A 19,457-nucleotide genomic window follows, 5' to 3' on the forward strand; every position below is an offset into this window, starting at 1 on the left:
GTTGGTGCTATTTGAAGTTTTGACAATCAACGGTCTCAAGAGAATTAAAACTTCAATTTTGAAGCTCGATGTTTTCAAGTTCACTTAATCACGGCCTTAATAAGCCGCTAGAGCAGTGGCTCCCATCGAATGTCAGGCCTTTTCCAAAACTCCACCAAGAAATTTCTAAAACCCTGATGCCCCCCTCCTGATCTTTAAGTTTTGTTATGATGGAAGCTTAAAAGACTATAATATGGTATCTATTTTCGGGTCGTGCCCCACCATGGGGCATGGTGGATATCAGGCCATGCCCCACCAAGACATTTGATATGCCCCACAAGACTCCTGATATTTAAATTTTATTATAATGGAAGCTCAAAAGGACATAAATATGGTATCCATTTTTGGGTGTTCCTCTAGGCTAATTTTATATTAACGAAAAATATTCTCTGAACAAAACACTTTTTGTTAGTTCCCCTGCAACTGAATCCTCTTGTAACAGAACTCCGTGCTACTGAACCCTCAAACATCTCAAATACCACCTAACTGATCCCTCGTGCAACTGAACAAGGTAGAGCATAGCCCTCATTCAACTCAACCCTTACTCAACTTCATATCCGTGCATCTCAACCTTATTCAGCGCAACCTTCATTCAACAAACCTGCGCGTAATCAAATACTTGCGCAATTCGACCGCTATTGTCCCTATTCCATTCCACTCACCTTCTTTGCATTTCAACCTTCATTAAACTCAATAGTCATTCAACTCAACCTCCGTATAATTCAATCCTTGTGAAACTCGACTCCCAATTGTTTCTACCCCTTTTCTAAACACCTTCTGCGCATTTCAACAATCATTCAACTCAACCCCCATTTAACCTAAACCTATCTGACTCAACCCCCATTTAAACTAAACCTATCTGGCTCAACCCCAATTTAACATAAACCTGTCTTACTCAACCCCCTTTCAAATCAATCACGTTCAGCTCAACCCGCCTCAAGTCAATAATAACGAATACAAAATGTAATTCGACCGTTTTGTTAGACGTGACAAAAGCTAACTCGAATGAAATGGTCTTATTTGTTGGTTAATTTTTTGAAAATTAGCAGAGCTTTTCATGCCCAGGGCCCGAACACACTTGAAGGTCATGGTTGTTGCAATAGCTGTGCTTTTGGATAGTAGCCAAAATCTTATAGAAACATTAAAACACACTATATCATTAGAAAAACTTGCCGGTAATACTGATTCCGAAATGATAGCTACTATTTAAATTAATAACAAAATTTTACTTCAGAAAAAAATTATGTGGTCTTTTAAAAAGAACCGAAAACACTTATAATTTTCTTTTTTTCTCCAGCATAGAATATCGCAGAGCTGTTTAATGCTTTTTAAAATCTAATATTCTAATTTGCACGTTTTCCATAAATTTCCTCATGAAAACACCATCACAAAATGGCTTGTTACATCTAAGCCCAATTTCAGTTTCATTTCTCGAGTGTAAGGGCTATAAGCCATAAAAGGTCTACCACTTAAATCGTCGTGATTGAAAATCCTCGTACTGGCGTTTAAAATCTCCCTCTTGAATACCCCCTCCCCAGTCACAAAAAGCAGAAAAAAGTGGAGAGCAAAAAGTTTTGAAAAAAAGTACCAGTTGAAAAAAATTCATCCCAATACAAAGCTGATTCGTTAATGATAGAAGCTATTTATTTTCATGTCAACACTAAAATTAATTACGAAACAAATTGTTGGAAAATACGAAAAAGGGCTTGATAACCGACTTTGTCTTCTTTCTCTTTCTCTCTTTTTCCAGCACTAGGCGGTCACTGGTACATTGTAGGGGCACTGAAATGGACAACCTTCTGAGGTTGCCGAAATTAGTGTTTCATACCCCATAGCCCCATATTTCGCCCGAAATATCCAAAACAAAAGACGATTGATACACTATTCAAACTTAATTACAAATACGATAATCGCTGCAATATTCTTTTATATTTTTTTTAGCAGAATTTTTTAAGCCTGTAAAACTTTGGTTTGTTCCAAATAGCTTTTTTTTAATTCTTTCTGATTTCTGTGTATTGCTGGAATGTAGACTACATCCTATCAAAATTAAGGCTGACCAGAGTAAAAACTATTCCTAATCTTAGAACTGATGCCCAAAATACACGACACTCCCTCCTCCCAATTCACACATTTAAAAACAAATAATTATGACATTTGACCTATAACTGGATAAAGTCCTACTTGAACGGAGCAATTACTGAACTTTGCCATGCAAGAAAAGAAGCGTTGTAGCTGCAGTCGCAGTTCTCAAAAGGCAAGTTTTGGCAAAATTCAGAAAAACATTGAATTTATCTCGTAAAAAAGCTATTTTTTCAACTCTTACCTCACTTGCAGAATTTTCACCGGCTTCCCGGCACAAGAAAGGATGAGAGCTCAAATCTCTATGTAGCAACAGTTTATCAAATTTGTGACTGTTACATTATTGTTTCTTTGTTGTTGTTTTTTACCGTCATTTTTCAGAGAAAAATTGACATTTAGTTCACTATGCAAGAAAAAATACTTAGTCAATTAGTGTAGCTGCAGTCAATTATTTAACTTTGCCATGCAAGAAAAGATACATGTAAGCAGCCTCCTTAAAAAGAAGCGTTGCGATTGCAGTCGCAGCTCTGTCAGTTCTTTATCTTTGGTCCAAATTAGTTTAGCTTGCCCAAATAATTAATATAAGTTTGAAACGAGAAGCACATTTTGAGCTCCTAATCAGTACTAGTTGAAACTTATTCTTAGGCCTTGGGTTGAGTTCAGTGAAACAAGACTTAATTTAAATATGAGTGAGTTACATAAGGGTTAAGTTAAAAGAGGTACGATTAAAAAGGGGGTTCAGTTAAATAGGGTTGAGTTGTACCTGTTCTGAAGTGCACGAGATCCAGTTAAGCGGGGGTTCAGTTGGACTGGGGTTCAGTCAAATGGGGCTGAGTTACACGTGGATTGAGTTACAAAGGGATCTAGTTGCACGAAGGTTCAGTTAAATGGAGTTGAATTGCACGAAAGTTCAAATACAGGCAAAACTCTTTCATACAATGTATAACGTCATTACACTATCATGTTTTTGTTGTTGTTTTTTTTCTCTTTAAATGCATTTAAATATAATGCTATTAAGACAAATTTATTTTATTCAAAAATAAAGCATTTAATGTAAAGTCAGCCGAAGGGTGCATGTCCCGCCTATGACACACAAAAATATTGCTATGCCTCACTGGTGGGACATGTGCCCCACACTGGGTACCACGGCAATAGAGAGTCCCAAAAATATATTGAGAATTTTTTAAGTGCGAAGGATAGAAGAACAGAAATCTGATAGTTTAATTTGGTTAAGTGGAAACTTACACAACAGTATAGAACTTATGAAACCAGGAATCAAATTTTTATTGAACAAGAGCCCCCTATCCAATTATGCAGTTTTTAGTAGTAGCAGGCATCAAATTAAAAACTAAAGTGTGGGTGAAAAATTTGCCAAAAAATAAGCTGAAAACATATCACACTAAGCAGCTTAAGTAAACAGCTTTATTTTAAAGTTGTAGTCAGGGGAGCCAATTCATGGAAATGTAGGGAGAGCTGGTACAGATAGGCAGATATTAATTTTCAGAATCCTTGAGGGGTGGGGTAATTTTGTTAATTCTTTCCATTTTTTAATTAAAATACAGAAAAAAAGGTTTATCAGTCAAAATAAAAAATGTTGCGCAAAAAATACACGGGGACAATCCTTCCCCCTAACCAATACACGTGGGTTTAGGTATATTTAGGAAACAAGATTGTTTCCATTTTGTATTTTTCAAACAGTTCGTGGTAACGAACTATAGTAAGGAGCGACCCGGCTCAATAGTAAACGTAACTCCAAAAAACATATTTTGATGATAATAGATAGATACATCAAAAGAATCAGATTTTATGCTGATTTTAAATATATTTAGTCTTTACCATCAAAATTTACGAACCTGTGACGAATGTGAAAAAGTTACCAACTTTGCCTTATTTTGGGAAATAGGGGAAAACACCCACTAAAAGTCATAGAATTCGCAGTCACGCCATCGCATTCAGCGTATTAGAGAACCCTACTGTAGAAGTTTTAAGCTCCTATCTAAAAAATTATGGAATTTCTTATATTTTGCCAGAAGACCGATATCGGGTGCGTGTTTATTTTATTTATTTTTTCTTCTTCTTCTTTTTCCCAGGGGTGATCATATAGTAATGGTTATTGGGAAGTGTACAGACATTTTCAGGGGATTTTTTTGGTTGAGGGGTTGAAAAGAGGCGATTACGTGGGAGGATCGTTCCATGGAGGAATTTCTCATGGAGGAAGAGAATTTCCATGAAGGGGGCACAGGATTTTCTAGTACTATTTAAACAAAAAACAATAAAAAAAATAAATATGAAAAGTTTTTCCAACTGAAAGTAAGGAGCAAAATTAAAACTTAAAACGAACAGAAATTATTAAGCATATGAGGGTTCATCTCCTCCTAAAAATCTCGCTCTTTACGCTAAACTATTTTTAGTAATTTCAACTATTTATTCTACGGCCTTTGGGATTCAGGGGTCATACTTAAAGAATTAGGACAACATTTTAGCTTTAGTGTAAAAAGCGAGGTATTAACAAGGAGGGAAATCCCCTCATATACGTAATGAAAACATACAAATATAGAAGTTCGTTACGTAACTTAATTCGTAAGTTACGTGTATTTGTTATTAATTAAAACGTTTGTAAAAAATTAAAAGTTTTAGTGGCCTTTTTAAGTAACCAAAAGATTGGCGTGCAACTAGGCCTCCCCCCTTTTTTCTCAAAGTCGTCCGATCAAAACCAAGAGAAAGTCATTTAGCCAAAAAAAAAAAAATTAATACGCGAATTTCATTTAATGATTCATGTACGGTGAGCCAAAACCAAAATATACATTAATTCAAAAACGTTCAGAAATTAAATAAAGAAACAGAAATTAAATAAAAAGTTTTTTAACTGAAAGTAAGGAGCGACATTAAAACTTAGAACGAACAGAAATTACTCCGTATATGAAAGGGGGTGTTCCCTCCTCAACGCCCCGCTCTTCACGCTAAAGTTTTTACGGTTTTAAAAGGTAGAGTTAAGAGAGGAGGGAACAGCCCCTTTCATATACGGAGTAATTTCTGTTCGTTTTAAGTTTTCATGTCGCTCCTTACTTTCAGTTTTAAAAAACTTGATTTTTTTATTTAATACGGACTTAAATGCGTATTAATGGGATGCGTTGTCAAATTTAACTAAATAGTTTGTCTTGTTTATTTTCACGGTTCAACGTGGCAATACTGACGAAAATGTGGTACTGCCCTAAAAATTTCATAATTTTATACAGCCAAAATGTAAATTTTGGAGAATTGGTTTTCAGGAATTAATAGTCCTAAGATGGGTAAAGAAGGTAAAAATGGTTTTTATTCTTATGTCCTTGTTATTCCAAGAAATCATTTAGCAAAAACTTCAACAATTCGTCGAACATAAATTCCACTTTTTAATGTTTCCTACAATACAGAGACCCCAAATGAAAACAGTGAGCAGTTAGCACAAGAAAAAAATTAAAAGGTAAAGAGCCATATTAGAACCTAAACAAACAGAAATTAAAACGAATTAAAATACTAAATATTAATAACAATAATGCATTGCTCAAATAAGACTAATAAGCTGTAATAACAAAAATGAAAATAACACGACCTTCTCTTCCACTCAAAACTTTTCTTTAATTCAGACTTATCTCCAGCATTCGTTCATATCATACATTTTAAGACAGAATATTGCTCCCAATTAATTTTTGGAAGTTGGAATCGTGGGAGACATGACAAGCTGGTAGCAGTTTTTTAACGCCACCACGGTTTTCCGCCACCATATGTTTTCCGCCACCTTTTAATTCCGGTAGGTCAGAATAGACATAGATATAGACATAAGAACAGACATAGACACAGATACAGACAAAAACATAGACATATACATAGGCACAGATATAGACATAGACTAACCTAAGCTGTATATTCTGACCCAACTAATCCTCTTTGATGATGCAAGATTTCCTGGGTGGCGAAAAACATATGGTAGTGAAAAACCACCGTGGCGTTAAAACACCCAATTCGACAACTTCAGCTGGTAAATGGTACCATACATGGATAATACGGTTTTGCGGCAATTATCCGCAAGCATATCATTATGCTCCTTGGCATATCTACACGTTTCGATCAAGTCGCCACATATGAATCTGCAAGCAAGGGTAGGTTTAGATGCCGGAGGTCCTTTTGGTAGTGGAGACTGCAGAGATTTGGTAAGAGTTTAGAAATATTTCGTTGTACTCTCATAGGTATCAAGATCCTGTAATGTAGAAGCCATTATGGTATTATGGCCATACTGTACAATGGACCAGAACAGTATCTACCAGTGCTTCCACTCTCGAATCTCAAAATTCGGGGACAAGTTTTAAAAATTCGGAGAGTTTTCGGGGACAAGTCTTCAAGATTCGGGGGGTTTTCGGGGGAACGTTCAAAATGAAATTTTGTTGCCAAGAATTTGGGAGCCACAATTGGTTATAGCTTCATTTTCAGGCTCAAGTAGGGCTTGGGTCCGCGTAGTAAATCAAGTTTTTAACAGAGTAGGTTTTAGAGCCAAAGTACAGGATTGGAACCCACAGCTAAAAACGGTTATTGCTGATATTTTTGGTAAGAGTTTAGAAATATTTCGTTGTACTCTCATAAGCATCAAGACCCTGTAATGTAGAAGCCATTATGGTACTATGGCCATACTGTACAATGGACCAGAACAGTATCTACAAACCTTAGCAGGCACTTGTAAAGCATCGAAACTCGACGTGGTAACTATGTTGGAATTCCAGATATATACCCTCTACCCTCCCTATAAAATTACCTCCCTACAATCAACTGCTAGCCGAATGTCTTATATGAATAGAACTAGTCACGTGCCATCACAAACTCGTTTTCATCGAGATTGAAGGTAATTGACAAGAGTAGTGACATATCAACAATCTAGAAATGGTGTCACGAATATTACAATAAAAATTAACGCCTTTATTCAACACTCAATCATTTATCTGATGCTAAAATTGTCTTCCACGCTGTCGACTATAGCTTAAGGAAGGGCAATCTAGACAGGCTACACAAGCCAGAACTTTAGAAACTCACCTTGTAATAGTCAAAACCATGTTTGATTTTCTGTCCGTTTTTATTGATAGTGTAGTTGTAGAATTTAGAATTCATAATTAAACCGGCCCAACTTCTCCAGCCCGGAGGAACATAGCTACCATTGTACTTGTTCAAGTACTTTCCAAAATAGCCTAAAAGTAAAAGAAATGTTAATTTTTATAATCGTGCTATAAAGATGATTTGTAAAAGAGCAAGGTATTTCCCATGTTTTTTTCAGCCTTGTCACATAGAAGGATTTTTTATTTAATCAGGAGAGGGCGGATTCAATCAAATTTTTTAAGATGTAATACTCTTTTCAAGCAACCAATCACGGGGCACTAAGTCATTATTTGAAGGTCCTTTGTGACTCTCCCACGCGCCACAACGGATCAGATTTAAATTTCAAGGAAGCCATTTTAATCAGAACAGTCTAAGATTAAGGGGAAGGGAGCCGAATTATTCAAGTAGGGCAATTCTTAAACACAGACTTAGCAGATGGAGTTAAGTAGAAATGTCAACATGTTTTAACATTCTTAAATTTAAATCGTGTAATGACTTAAGTCAGTATAATCCGAAGGCTCAAGCCCCCAAACCCAGGAATGGTGTTACGTTTTTTCTCGGGGAGGGGGGGGGCAATATAGACTGTAAATATTACAATTTTTGCAAAAAAAAATTTACAATTAAAGCTTATTTTGCAGCTCCGGCGCGCGCCACCCTCGGTACGTGCCCCCTCTTGCCCTACCCTAACCGTCCACTTAATAATAAACAACTTGCACATTTACGGCCAATGATCATCCTACAAGATTTTCCTGGCGCTCTCATTTCGTTCTTTTTTTTATTTTATTTTTTTAAATAAACTTACCAATTTGGTGAAATATTAGCGTCCTTGTCTTATTCCCCCCCCCCCAGATTTTGCTCTAGATCCACACGTGGCAGGAATGATTTATGGAATAATATTAAGTGGTTAATGATTAATAATAAAAAATCACTAAGATTTCATGTTGAGTGTCCTAAATAAAAACATCAACAAAAAGTAGAACAGGGAAATTTTTTATACAAGACAGTGGAATGCAACTTTAAATGACTATTTCGACCCTATATCCAAGGGTCATCCTCAGCAAAACAAATTAAAAAGAAACACGAAAACTATAAAAGAACCCACATTAAAATACAATCTTTGTATCGATACATTCATTTGAAGCAGCATTCCACTGTCTTATAAAAAAAAATCCCTTTTGGATTGAACCAAAAATAAATTGAAACTAATTGTTCTACAAAATGTCCAAACAGTTAATGACAATTAAAAAAGAAATTTCCTCAACCAGCCCAAAATAAAAATCTTCAAAAGCAGCGATAAGCCAGGAAAATATATTGTGAAGCTCCTCCCCCTCAAAACTACCTAAACAGAGGGCAATTTTTAGTAGGCTGTAAGTAGAAAAATTACAATCTTGAAAGAATTCCAAGCATTATTTTAATGCTATGACAACTCTGTCCCACCTATAATCTGTAAAAATTTGAATTTTCATTCGTGCTGACTTTCACTGTTTCTTTTTTATTTTTCTTCTGCCCTTTTTTACAAAAGAGAATTGAGGAGAGAATCCCTCATCAGGTGAATGATTGAAAGTTATCACCCTCAATAATAGACTCATTAAATCCTACCTCGATCACAGAATTATGAACAAGCTTTGTTTTGGCACCACTGAGCAAAAAAAAATCTTATAAAAAAAAAAAAAAAAAAAAAATCCCTATTGTTCTACTTTTTATTTATGATGGAACGGCAGTGTTGTCTTCGTCGCTACTTAAATAAAAGCACAGTGATTACATACTTCACATACTGTGAAATTTCTAAAACAGATTGTATCATATGATTTCTCAGAGTCATAATGACGGGGCTACTATCAGAGACGGCGCTCAGTCGTTGACTTAGTAAAGAGCCATGTGTTTCCCGTGTATTGTTTTTTACCACATGGTCGGAACGGTAAGGTCGTAAAAACTTGGGAGGGGCTCATTCAATCAGAAATTGGAAGTTTTAGTACCCTTATAAGGGCCAAATCGACATTGTTTACTGGTAAAACTAAAACAGAAAGTGCTGGTATGTTGGGCCTTGGTTGTTCAATCAGCTTGGACCAATGAGGAAACGTTTGCTAATCCAAGATTCCCCGATTCTTCAAGTATATTAAATAAAAAAAACAAGTTTTTTTAAATGAAAGTAAGGAGCGACATTAAAACTTAAAACGAACAGAAATTACTCCGTATATGAAAGGGGCTTTTCCTCCTCGACACCCAACTCCTTACGCTAAAGTTTTTTATTGTTTTAAAAAGTAGAGTTGCGAGAAAGAATCAAACTTTAGCGCAAGGAGCGGGGTGTCGAGGAGGAAAAGCCCCTTTCATATATGGAGTAATTTCTGTTCGTTTTAAGTTTTAATGTCGCTCCTTACTTTCATTTAAAAAAACTTGTTTTTTTTATTTAATTTCTGAAAGTTTTTGAATTAATGCATGTCTGATTTTGGCTCTCCGTACATAAATTACTAAAATGAAATTTGCATATTAATTCTTTTTTTGGCTAAATGGCTTTCTCTTAGTTTTGATCAGACGATTTTGAGAAATAAGGGGTGGGGAAGGAGGTCTAGTTGCCCTCCAATTTTTCGGTTACTCAAAAAGGCAACTAGATCTTTTAATTTTTAACGAACGTTTTTATTAGTAAAAAAAAAACATAACTTAAGAATTAACTTACGTAACAAACGTACATAACTTACGTTACGTTTTATCCCAATTCTTTAAGAATGACCCCTGAATCAGAAAGGCCGTAGAATAAATAGTTGAAATTATTTAAAAAAATTTTTAGCATAAAGAGCGAAGTATTTATCTCCTCCTAAATACCTCGCTCTTTATGCTTAAGTATTTTTAGAACCCTTCATATGCGTAATAATCTCTGTTCGTTTTAAGTTTTAATGCTTCTCCTTACTTTCAATAGAAAAAACTTTTTCATGTTTATATTTTAAATTGTTTTTTTTTTATAGTAATGCTAGAAAGTCCTGCGCCCTTTTCATTGAATTTCTTTTCCCCCATGAAATACTCCTCCAAGGAAAGATCCTCCCATATAGCCCCCTCCCCTGAACCCCACACCCAAACCAAAAAAAATCCCCCTGATAACGTCGGTACACTTCCCAGTAACCATTACTGTATGTAAACATTGGTCAAAGTTTGTAACTTGCAGCCCCTCCCCCAGGGACTGTGGGGGGTAAGTCATCCCCAAAGACATAGTTATTATGGTTTTCGACTATGCGGAACAAAATGGCTATCTCAAAATTTTGATCCGTTGACTTTGGGAAAAAATGAGCGTGGGAAGGGGCCTAGGTGCCCTCCAATTTTTTCGGTCACTTAAAAAGGGCACTAGAACTTTTCATTTCCGTTAGAATGAGCCCTCTTGCAACACTCTAGGACCATTTGGTCGATACGATGACCCCTGGGGAAAAACAAAAACAAAAAAACAGATAAACACGCACCCGTGATTTGTCTTCTGGCAAAAAATACGAAATTCCACATTTTTGTAGATTGGACCTTGGAATTTTTTCTATAGGGTTCTCTGATACGCTGAATGCGATGGTGTAATTTTCGTTAAGATCCTATGACTTTTAGGGGGTGTTACCCCCTATTTTCCAAAATAAGGCAAATTTTCTTAGGCTCGTAACTTTTGATGACAAAGACTAAATTTGATGAAATTTATATATTTAAAATCAGCATAAAAATCCGATTCTTTTGATATATCTTTTAGTATCGAAATTCCGTTTTTTAGAGTTTCGTTTACTATTGAGCCGGGTCGCTCTTTACTACAGTTCGTTACCACGAACTGTTTGATTAAATAAAAACAAGAGCTAAGAGCTCATATGGCACTTTTGACAAGGTCAGAATAGCTAAGAGCCTAGAGCTCAAATTGCCTGAGCTCTAGCAAAATTCTAAGAATCATTAGATTGATTTAAAAAGAAAATCAGAGACTTAATGCCGGTCGGGATTTAAAATAAGAGCTCTCAGACACGAAGTCCTTCTAAATATCAAAATTTAATAAGATCCAATCACCCAGTCGTAAGTTAAAAATACCTTATTTTTCTAATTTTTCCTCTCCATTCAGCCCCCAGATGGTTGAATCGGGGGAAACGACTTTATCAAGTCAATTTGTGCAGGTCCCTAACACGCCTACCAATTTTCATCGTCCTAGCACGTCTAGAAGCACCAAACTAGAGAAAGCACTGGATCCCCCTAACTCCCTCAAAGAGAGCAGATCCAGTTCGGTTACGTCAATCACGTATCAAGGACATTTGCTTATTCTACCCACTAAGTTTCATCCCGATCTCTTTCCGGATTCCCCCTCCAACTCCCTCCAATGTCAACAAATCTGGTCGGGATTTAAAATAAGAGCTCTGGGACATGAGTACCTTCTAAATATCACATTTCATTAAGATCTGATTACCCGTTCGTAAGTTAAAAATACCTCAATTTTTCTAATTTTTCCAAATTAACACCCCTCAACTCCCCCAAAGAGAGCGGATTCAGTCCGATTGAGTCTATCAAGTATCTATGACTTGTGTTTATTCTTCCCACCAAGCTTCATCCCGACCTCTCCACTCTAGGCGTTTTTCAAGATTTCCGGTTCCCCCAACACCCCCCAATGATACTGGATCCGGTCGGGATTTAAAATAAGAGATCGGAGTTATGAGGTCCTTCTAAATATCAAATTTCATTAAGATCCGATCACTCCTTCGTAAGTTAAAAATACGTCATTTTTTCTAATTTTTCAGAATTGACCCCCCCCCTTACTCCCCCAAAGAGAGCAGATCCGGTCCGGTTATGCCAATCACGTATAGGACTTGTGCTTATTTTTCCCACCAAGTTTCATCCCGATCCCTGCACCCTAAGCGCTTTCCGAGATTTCCGGTCAGCCAAGCATCTTAGCTTGTCAGCTAAGATCGAATTGTCAAAGAAACGATATTTATTGTCATATATAACGGTGCATAAATGTTTACAAGTACGTAAAAAATCAATATTTTGAGGCTGCTTTTTTGCTAAAATACTATCAAATCTTGGCTCGATGTCACTAACGGCAACTATAAGGTCACTTTGTACACTCAGTCTGTTTCTGTGTTTGGTTTCGATCAATGACATTGCCGAAAATAACACTGCAAAGAGGTAAGTAGATCCAAATGGTAACAAAACGGACATGGCTATTTCACTTAGCTCCTTCTACCCAATGTACAAAAGTAAGAGTTCTGTTTTTTCGATTCGCGAAGTTCCTTCTGAGACTTCCTCCGTGGATGAAGAACTCGTATATCATGCGTAAATACGGAGTGTCCGATCCAACAGTTTGCATTAACCGGGTCGTAGAGAATTTCCAGGAAGAGGCTAAGGGAAGCCCGTGGCTAGCTATCATGTGTCAGTAGTTTTGTTAGTGTACATAGTGTGTGTTTACTTATGGTTATGTTCGTAGCGTGATTTTCTTCTTTTTTTTTCCATTCGTACTCCGATGTAATTCTAGTGAATTTTCGGGTAATAAAAGTACTTACTTACTTACTTACTAATGGTGTGTCTTTGAGCCTTTTTAATCTGGAACTCCGATTTTTTGAAGAAAGCACAAATCTTCGAACTCATACAGTTCGTCCGTTCGGAAACCTTGCATTGTGACATTCAGATCATTCAGTTTGTTTAAATATCCGCAAGAAAGGCCAGCATGTAGATCCAGTCCTGGTTTCCAAATGTGAACTGAATGCAGACTTTTGATCCAGAAGAATCATATGAACTTCTTATCAGAGCTCAAAAAGTCTGTTTAAAATCCTCCCGCGAGACAACCAGCGAACCTCTGTGTGCAGAAGTAAATGTTGATGTTCTGAATCCATCTCTTTGCACAGCAACTTGAACAGTCTTACTTTCAGTAGTCGGGCTTTGATGAAGTCGATCACTTTTATAGCCTCGTTAAGGGTCTCGTGCAGATAAGCGTTCATCCTTTTCGATGCAAGAGCTTATCTGTTGCAAGAGCTTGTTGAATGATGCAGTGCAGCCACTTAACATTGGGATTCTTCTTCCTTATCCAGGCAGTGAGTCCATTATTCTTCCCTGTTAGGGCGCAAGCCTCATCACTGCAAACTGATAGACACAAATCTCACAGGACGTCACTTTCTAAGAAGAATTGGTCAATCACCTTGAATAGTTCTTTTTCTCTTATGTATTTTCTCTTATGTCAGAATGATCTTGATATCGGAAAAAAATAAACATCTAGGCTTCACCTGACTCATCCGTGCTTTCATCAAGCTGCACCGCAAACATTTTTGTCACCTTTTATTTGCTCAACAGCCTGCATAACCATATCACTTGCAATGTCTTCTATCCTTCTTAAATAGTGTTGTTCGACAAGGGTATAGATTTGAGGGCACTAGCTGTTTTCATATCAAACTTTATTTCTCTGACTTTCATTAGGACTGGTAATATCAGATTTTCGGCAATAGTGTGCGGTTTTTTGTTTTACAACTAAATAGGAAACAGAATATGAAGCCCGGAGAGTCTTGGAAGAGAATGATGGCGCTTTTGCAATTTCCAAACAGTTACTAGCGAATGCTTCTTGTTTACGCTTGAAAAACTCTACGGGCTTCCCGACATGAGAAGGATGCACAGTGCTGAGATGCCAGATCATATGTGTGGGTTTCATAGACTTGCCCACAAAAAACATACTGAGCATTCACTGGATCAGACTTTGCCGCACTGAATCCGAGTCTTAAGTATTCTAACAAGTACAGATGCACTTTAACCGAAAATGATTCGTCCCATTTCTTCTTCTTAGATGCAGGTTCCAGGACTGGGGTACCATCATTCGGCTGCTTATTGTTCCTAATCAGATTTTAAAGAGACCTCGCGGCTACTAGCAGGTCACTGAAAACAAAAGTTTTGGAAGCAGAGTCTGAAACCATGTATAGTCAGGTATCTGATTGTAAGGAGGATATCGGAAACGAGTCAGAAGCGACTTATATAGCTGTAGACTAGATTGATTCTTGGAACCTTCGCGTACCCCTTGCGAGGGGTTCAAGTACCTCCTGGGGTACGCGTACCCTCGGTTGGGAACCACTGTATTAAGGGAAACACCCCAAAAGATAAGCTCTTAATAGCGGAATGAGATAAACACATTCCGTTAGTCAACTTGGAAGACCTCAGCTGCGAGAAATGCCTGCATTCAATTTATGAACCGAAAGGTTGATATTTCGCTCCATGGGTGCCTGAGAAGATACCTGATAAAGAAAATGCATCAGATATCATAAAACCTAACTTTTGCTCCTTCTATAAAAAAAAAGAAAGAAAAAGCAGCAAAGGCTAAAGCGAATCTAAGCTTGACTATTGGACAAAAATTACCCAAGAGCCCTTTTAAGGGCTAAAAATGTTTTACTCTCAAACCAGCATTTTCTGCATAGAAAAGATTTATAGGCGAGTTGACCGAAGGATGAGATTCTATGTGGTAGATATGCCATTTCTAGGACAAGAATTCGTCTAGATTTCTAGGGTATGATCATAATTTGTATGTATTAATCTTGACTTGTAGAAGTTGCACTTGATTTCTTCGGATGGATCTTGATTTCTAGATTTTGCTCTTTTTTACGGTTTGGTCTGGATATCTATGCACTGGTAATGATTTCTACAGTTTCGTCTTAATTTCTATGATTTGGTCTTGACTTCTATGTATTGGTCTTGATTTCTAAGGATAGTTCTGGATTTCTGAGTGTTGATCTCTTGATTTTTGCCAGTTCGTGTGGATTTCTAAGCATTGGTTATGATTTCTATGGAGTTGCTCTAGATTTTCACATACTGACCTCTTGATTTCTTCGGATTGGTCTTGATTTTTATATTACTGGCCTTTTGATCTCTAGATTTCTTTGGATTGATTTTTAGAGATTGGCCTTGATCTGATTAGTTTGGCCTTTATTCTTACGAATTCGTCAAGACTTCTATGGTCTGGTAATTACTTGTATGTATTGGCCTTGATTTTTAGATTTCTTTGGATTGGTCTTGGAATTTTCAGGTTGGCTTTGATTTCTAGAGTTTGGTCTTGGTTTTTACGGTTGGGTCTGTATTTCTACATGTTGATCTCGTGATTTTTGTGAGATCATCTATAATTCTAAGCATTGGTTATGATTTCTATGGGGTTGCTCTACAGTTCTACATATTGACGTCTTGGTTTCATTGGATTTGTCTAAATATTTAGAGGTTCGCCTTTTGATCTCTTGATTTCTTCTGATTGGTCTTGATTTTTAGAGATTGACCATGAAGTCTTCAGTTTGGTCTTGATTTTTTATGAATTCGCTAGGATTTCTAGGGTCTCGCCATGACTTGTATGTATTGGACCTGATTTTTATATGTTGCCCTTGATTTCTTTGGGTTAGTCTTGATTATTCGACGTTTACCATGATTTCTTGAGTTTGGTCTTCGTTTTTTCGGTTTTGTCTGGATTTCTATTTACTGGTATTGATTTCTAACGCTTGTTCTAGATTTCTACATGTTGATCTCCTGTTTTTAAGGATTGGTCTTCATGTCTAAGGTTTGTTCTGGATTTCTAGGGTTAAGCCTGATTTTTATGAATTTGTGTGGATTTCTATGCATTGGTTATGATTCCCAAATATTCGTCCAGATTTGTGGGTACTGCTTATGGTTTCTAGGATGGTGTTCTGGATTTCTACATATTGATCTCTTGATTTCTGGGGGGTGGTCTTGATTTCTTTGGTTTGGTCTGGATGTCAAATATTGATCAATTAATTTTTGTGAATTTGCCTGGATTTCTATGCATTGGTCATGATTTCTATCGAGCTTTTGATTTCTTCAGGTTGTCCTTGATTTCTTCAGTTTGGTCTTGATTTTTATGAATTCGTCGGGATTTCTATGTATCAGTCATGATTTTTAGAGGCTGTTCATGATTTCTACAGTTTGGTCTTGATTTTTGCGCGTTATTCTCGATTTCTGCAGTTAGATCTTGATTTCTAGAGTTTGTTCATGATTTTTACGCATTGGTAGTGATTTTTAAGGATTGCTCTGAATTTTTACATATTGCTCACTTGATTTCTTTGATTTAGTCCTGATTCTTTGAGGTTGGTTTTGATTTCTTCGATTTCGTCTTGACTTTTATGAATTCGTCCAGATTTCCATGGTCCAGAATTTAAAAATCAGATTGCTACAACATCATAAGTCTATTTCGTCGTCTTTAAAGCAAAATACCAAACCTGAAAATTTCACGTCGGCCCTCTCGGAACATATCTTTAATTATCCAAATCATTTTTTTTTTAAATGTTTCTTTGATTTCTAGGGACCAAGGTTTAAAGCAAATTTTCAGGGAAACAATCGAAATTAAAAAAAAAAATTATTCAAGAATAATTCCATAAACAGAGATACAGGTGAATTTGGATTGAACTCAAATTATGATAATTTACTGAGGTCAAATAAAGTAAATATCACCTCACCTAAGAGCTATGACCTCTGTCCACGTAATATGTCAGATAAATCTAATGAACCGGAACCGAAAAGTCAAAGAGATTGGCTTCCGCTGTTGCATTGAAAAAAATAAAAGCAATAAACTATATGTAATTAGTTTAATAGGTATAAATTTTGTTTATTTTTATTCATGTCTCTTAGTTTTACTGTTGATGATGAACACTGTATATGTGTTCGAAATATCCAGTTAAATAATTTTTTTTATCTATTCACTGTCAATAAAAAGGTTTCATCCCTATTTTGAACTGTTTTATTTTACCGTGTGTCAGCCATTTAGTGTCCACGCTGAGAATTACCATGGAACATCACAATCTAACAATGAAATGGCAAGTTTCCGCTATTCAAATAAAACAATGATCATTTTAAGTTTATAAATTTAATTTTGAGGGGAAAAGGTTGAAAAAGCCCTTAGGTGTGAAAATGGGCTCCCAGAGGGTGGCATCGCGGCTGGTACATTGTTCCATGCTGACCTCAATTGCTAGGAATCACTAAAAGAAACACCAACGGGGATATCTTTTCATTAAGTTTCTTTAAGCCATTTAGTGTCCAGGCTGAGAATTACCATGATGGTAACTCTCATGATGGTAACCATGATGGTACAAATTTGATGGCCTGCCATCAAATTTGCGAATATATTTATTTATGATTTATTTATTTTAAGTTTATAAATTTAATTTTGAGGGGAAAAGGTTGAAAAAGCCCTTAGGTGTGAAAATGGGACCCCAGAGGGTGTCATCGCGGCTGGTACATTGTTCCATGCTGACCTCAATTGCTAGGAGTCACTAAAAGAAACACTAACAGGGATATCTTTTCATTAAGTTTAAACGATAAGGAAGGGCAATCTAGACAGGCTACACAAGCCAGAACTTTAAAAACTCACCTTGTAATAGTCAAAACCATGTTTGATTTTCTGTCCGTTTTTATTGATAGTGTAGTTGTAGAATTTTGATGATGTCACGGTGGCAGGAATGTGCATAGCCTTGGCTCAAAGAAAGGTGGCATTTCCATCAAAAGCTCTCAGGAATACCTCTTAATAAGAATCAATTTTTTTCTAATAATAACCCCCCTCCTGGTGGAATTGCTTGTTACAGCTCTGAGTGACTTGGTTGCTAGGAGCCCGGTGGGATTGGATGCTAGAAGCCCGATGGGATTGAATTCTACGGGATCCGGTGAATTGCTTGCCAAGATTCTCACCTTTCTTTGATTCATGGTTCCTTTTGTTTATATTTTCTCCCTTATAAGCTTTTTTCACGTTTTGTTTTTTCGTTTGTTGAGTTTTAACTGGTTTTTCTGTGTTTTAATAATGCTTGTAAATTTCTTTTTATTAATAAAATTTGTATGTACAAAAGTCTGTGTCCTTTACATTTCTTGTTTTAGGATAAAATATCAATGCGTAATCATTTACTTAACAAAATATCTAAAGTCAATGCTATGTAATCTCTTCTATGTAACTTAGCCTGTCTAGGTCACATTAGAACATTAGTAGGATGTAGCAAGCTCGGACATCTAATATGACAAAAATCAATAGCTTTGCTGGATTGTTACACGGCTCTAAGATAATGGTTAGGAAACAAGCGAACCATAGATTTTTTGAAACGTTTCCGCTGGAAAGTATTTCCCGAATAATAATAATAAAATAGCTTGTGGGCGCAGTTCAATTGAGGGGAAGCCCCTTTCGAATCCTAATGCGGAAAATAATTTTTTTGGAATGTAAAGGTTCCCTGAGAAAATCCATTGAAAGAAAAAATTTCTTAAAAGTATTATGTAAAACCCTTGTGTGCACCGTCATTACGAAACATCCCACATGTTCACCCTCCACTGTTACAAGCGGGGATTCCCCATGGGGCGTGAAAAAAAAGTCACGTTACAATGTGTCATCCTTAAAATAAGTAAATATTCTCCTATTACATAACAATACAAAGAAATCTAGAAGCTTCTTGAAAAACGTCTTGTCGAAGAAATCAGTTTCTAGCCCCCCCCCCCAGTGGTTAGGTTAGGGCCCGATGGAATTGGATGCTAGGGCCCCGGTCGTTAAGTTAGGGGCTAGTAAAACTGGATGTTAGCGGGCCCTGGTGGTTAGGTTAGGGGCCCTGTGAAATTAGATGTTATGCCCCCCGTGGGAATTGGATAATAGGGCCCCCAGTGAAATTGGATGCTAGGAACCCCTCGTTGGAATTGGTTGCTACGGGGATCCTGCTGGAATTGCTCACTAGGACCCCCGACGCAATTGGATGCTAGGGTTCCCGGTGGTTAGGTTAAGGATCCAACGAAACTGGATGCTATGTCCCCCGATGGAATGAGATGCTAGGGAATTAGAACAGGCTAGGGGCCTGATTAAATTGGATGTTAGAGCTCCATTGGAATTGGATGCTACGGGCCCCGATGGAATTGGATGCTAGGGCCCTCCCGGTGGTACGGTTAGGGGCCCGAAGAAGTTGAATCCTAAGGCCACGTAGGAATTGGATGCTCAGGTCCGGCGTCTTCAATGTCCCCCACTAGCGGGCCCTAAAGGTTTTTTCCTGGTCTTCGTAGATTTTTAATCATAACAACCCAAGAAAACCTGGTTGGGAGGGCTCCTGAAAGTTTTTAAACATCAAAACCCTATTATATAAGAAGCAAACCCTATTACGTAACAACCAAAGAAGTCCTGATTTGGTGGGGCTTGTAGGTTTTTGAAAGAATCAGAAAAACTATTAGGTAAAACACAAAGCCTATTACGTAACAACCAACGGAATCCTGGAGTAAAGAAGCCCTGAAGGTTTTCCCCT

At 37.0% G+C, this 19,457-nt stretch overlaps 1 protein-coding gene across 2 annotated transcripts in view; it reads right to left on the reverse strand.

The window, feature by feature from the left end:
- LOC136030987 (extracellular sulfatase Sulf-1-like) overlaps positions 1-19,457 on the reverse strand; it is a 181,330-nt gene that overhangs the window by 146,167 nt on the left and 15,706 nt on the right. For both annotated transcript variants that reach the window (XM_065710144.1, XM_065710145.1), the window contains exon 3: positions 7,177-7,328. In XM_065710144.1, the coding sequence (XP_065566216.1) occupies positions 7,177-7,328 (152 nt within the window). The remainder of the gene's footprint in view (positions 1-7,176; positions 7,329-19,457) is intronic.

The sequence above is a fragment of the Artemia franciscana genome, chromosome 9 (genome assembly GCF_032884065.1).
Source record: "Artemia franciscana chromosome 9, ASM3288406v1, whole genome shotgun sequence".
NCBI lineage: Eukaryota > Metazoa > Arthropoda > Branchiopoda > Anostraca > Artemiidae > Artemia > Artemia franciscana.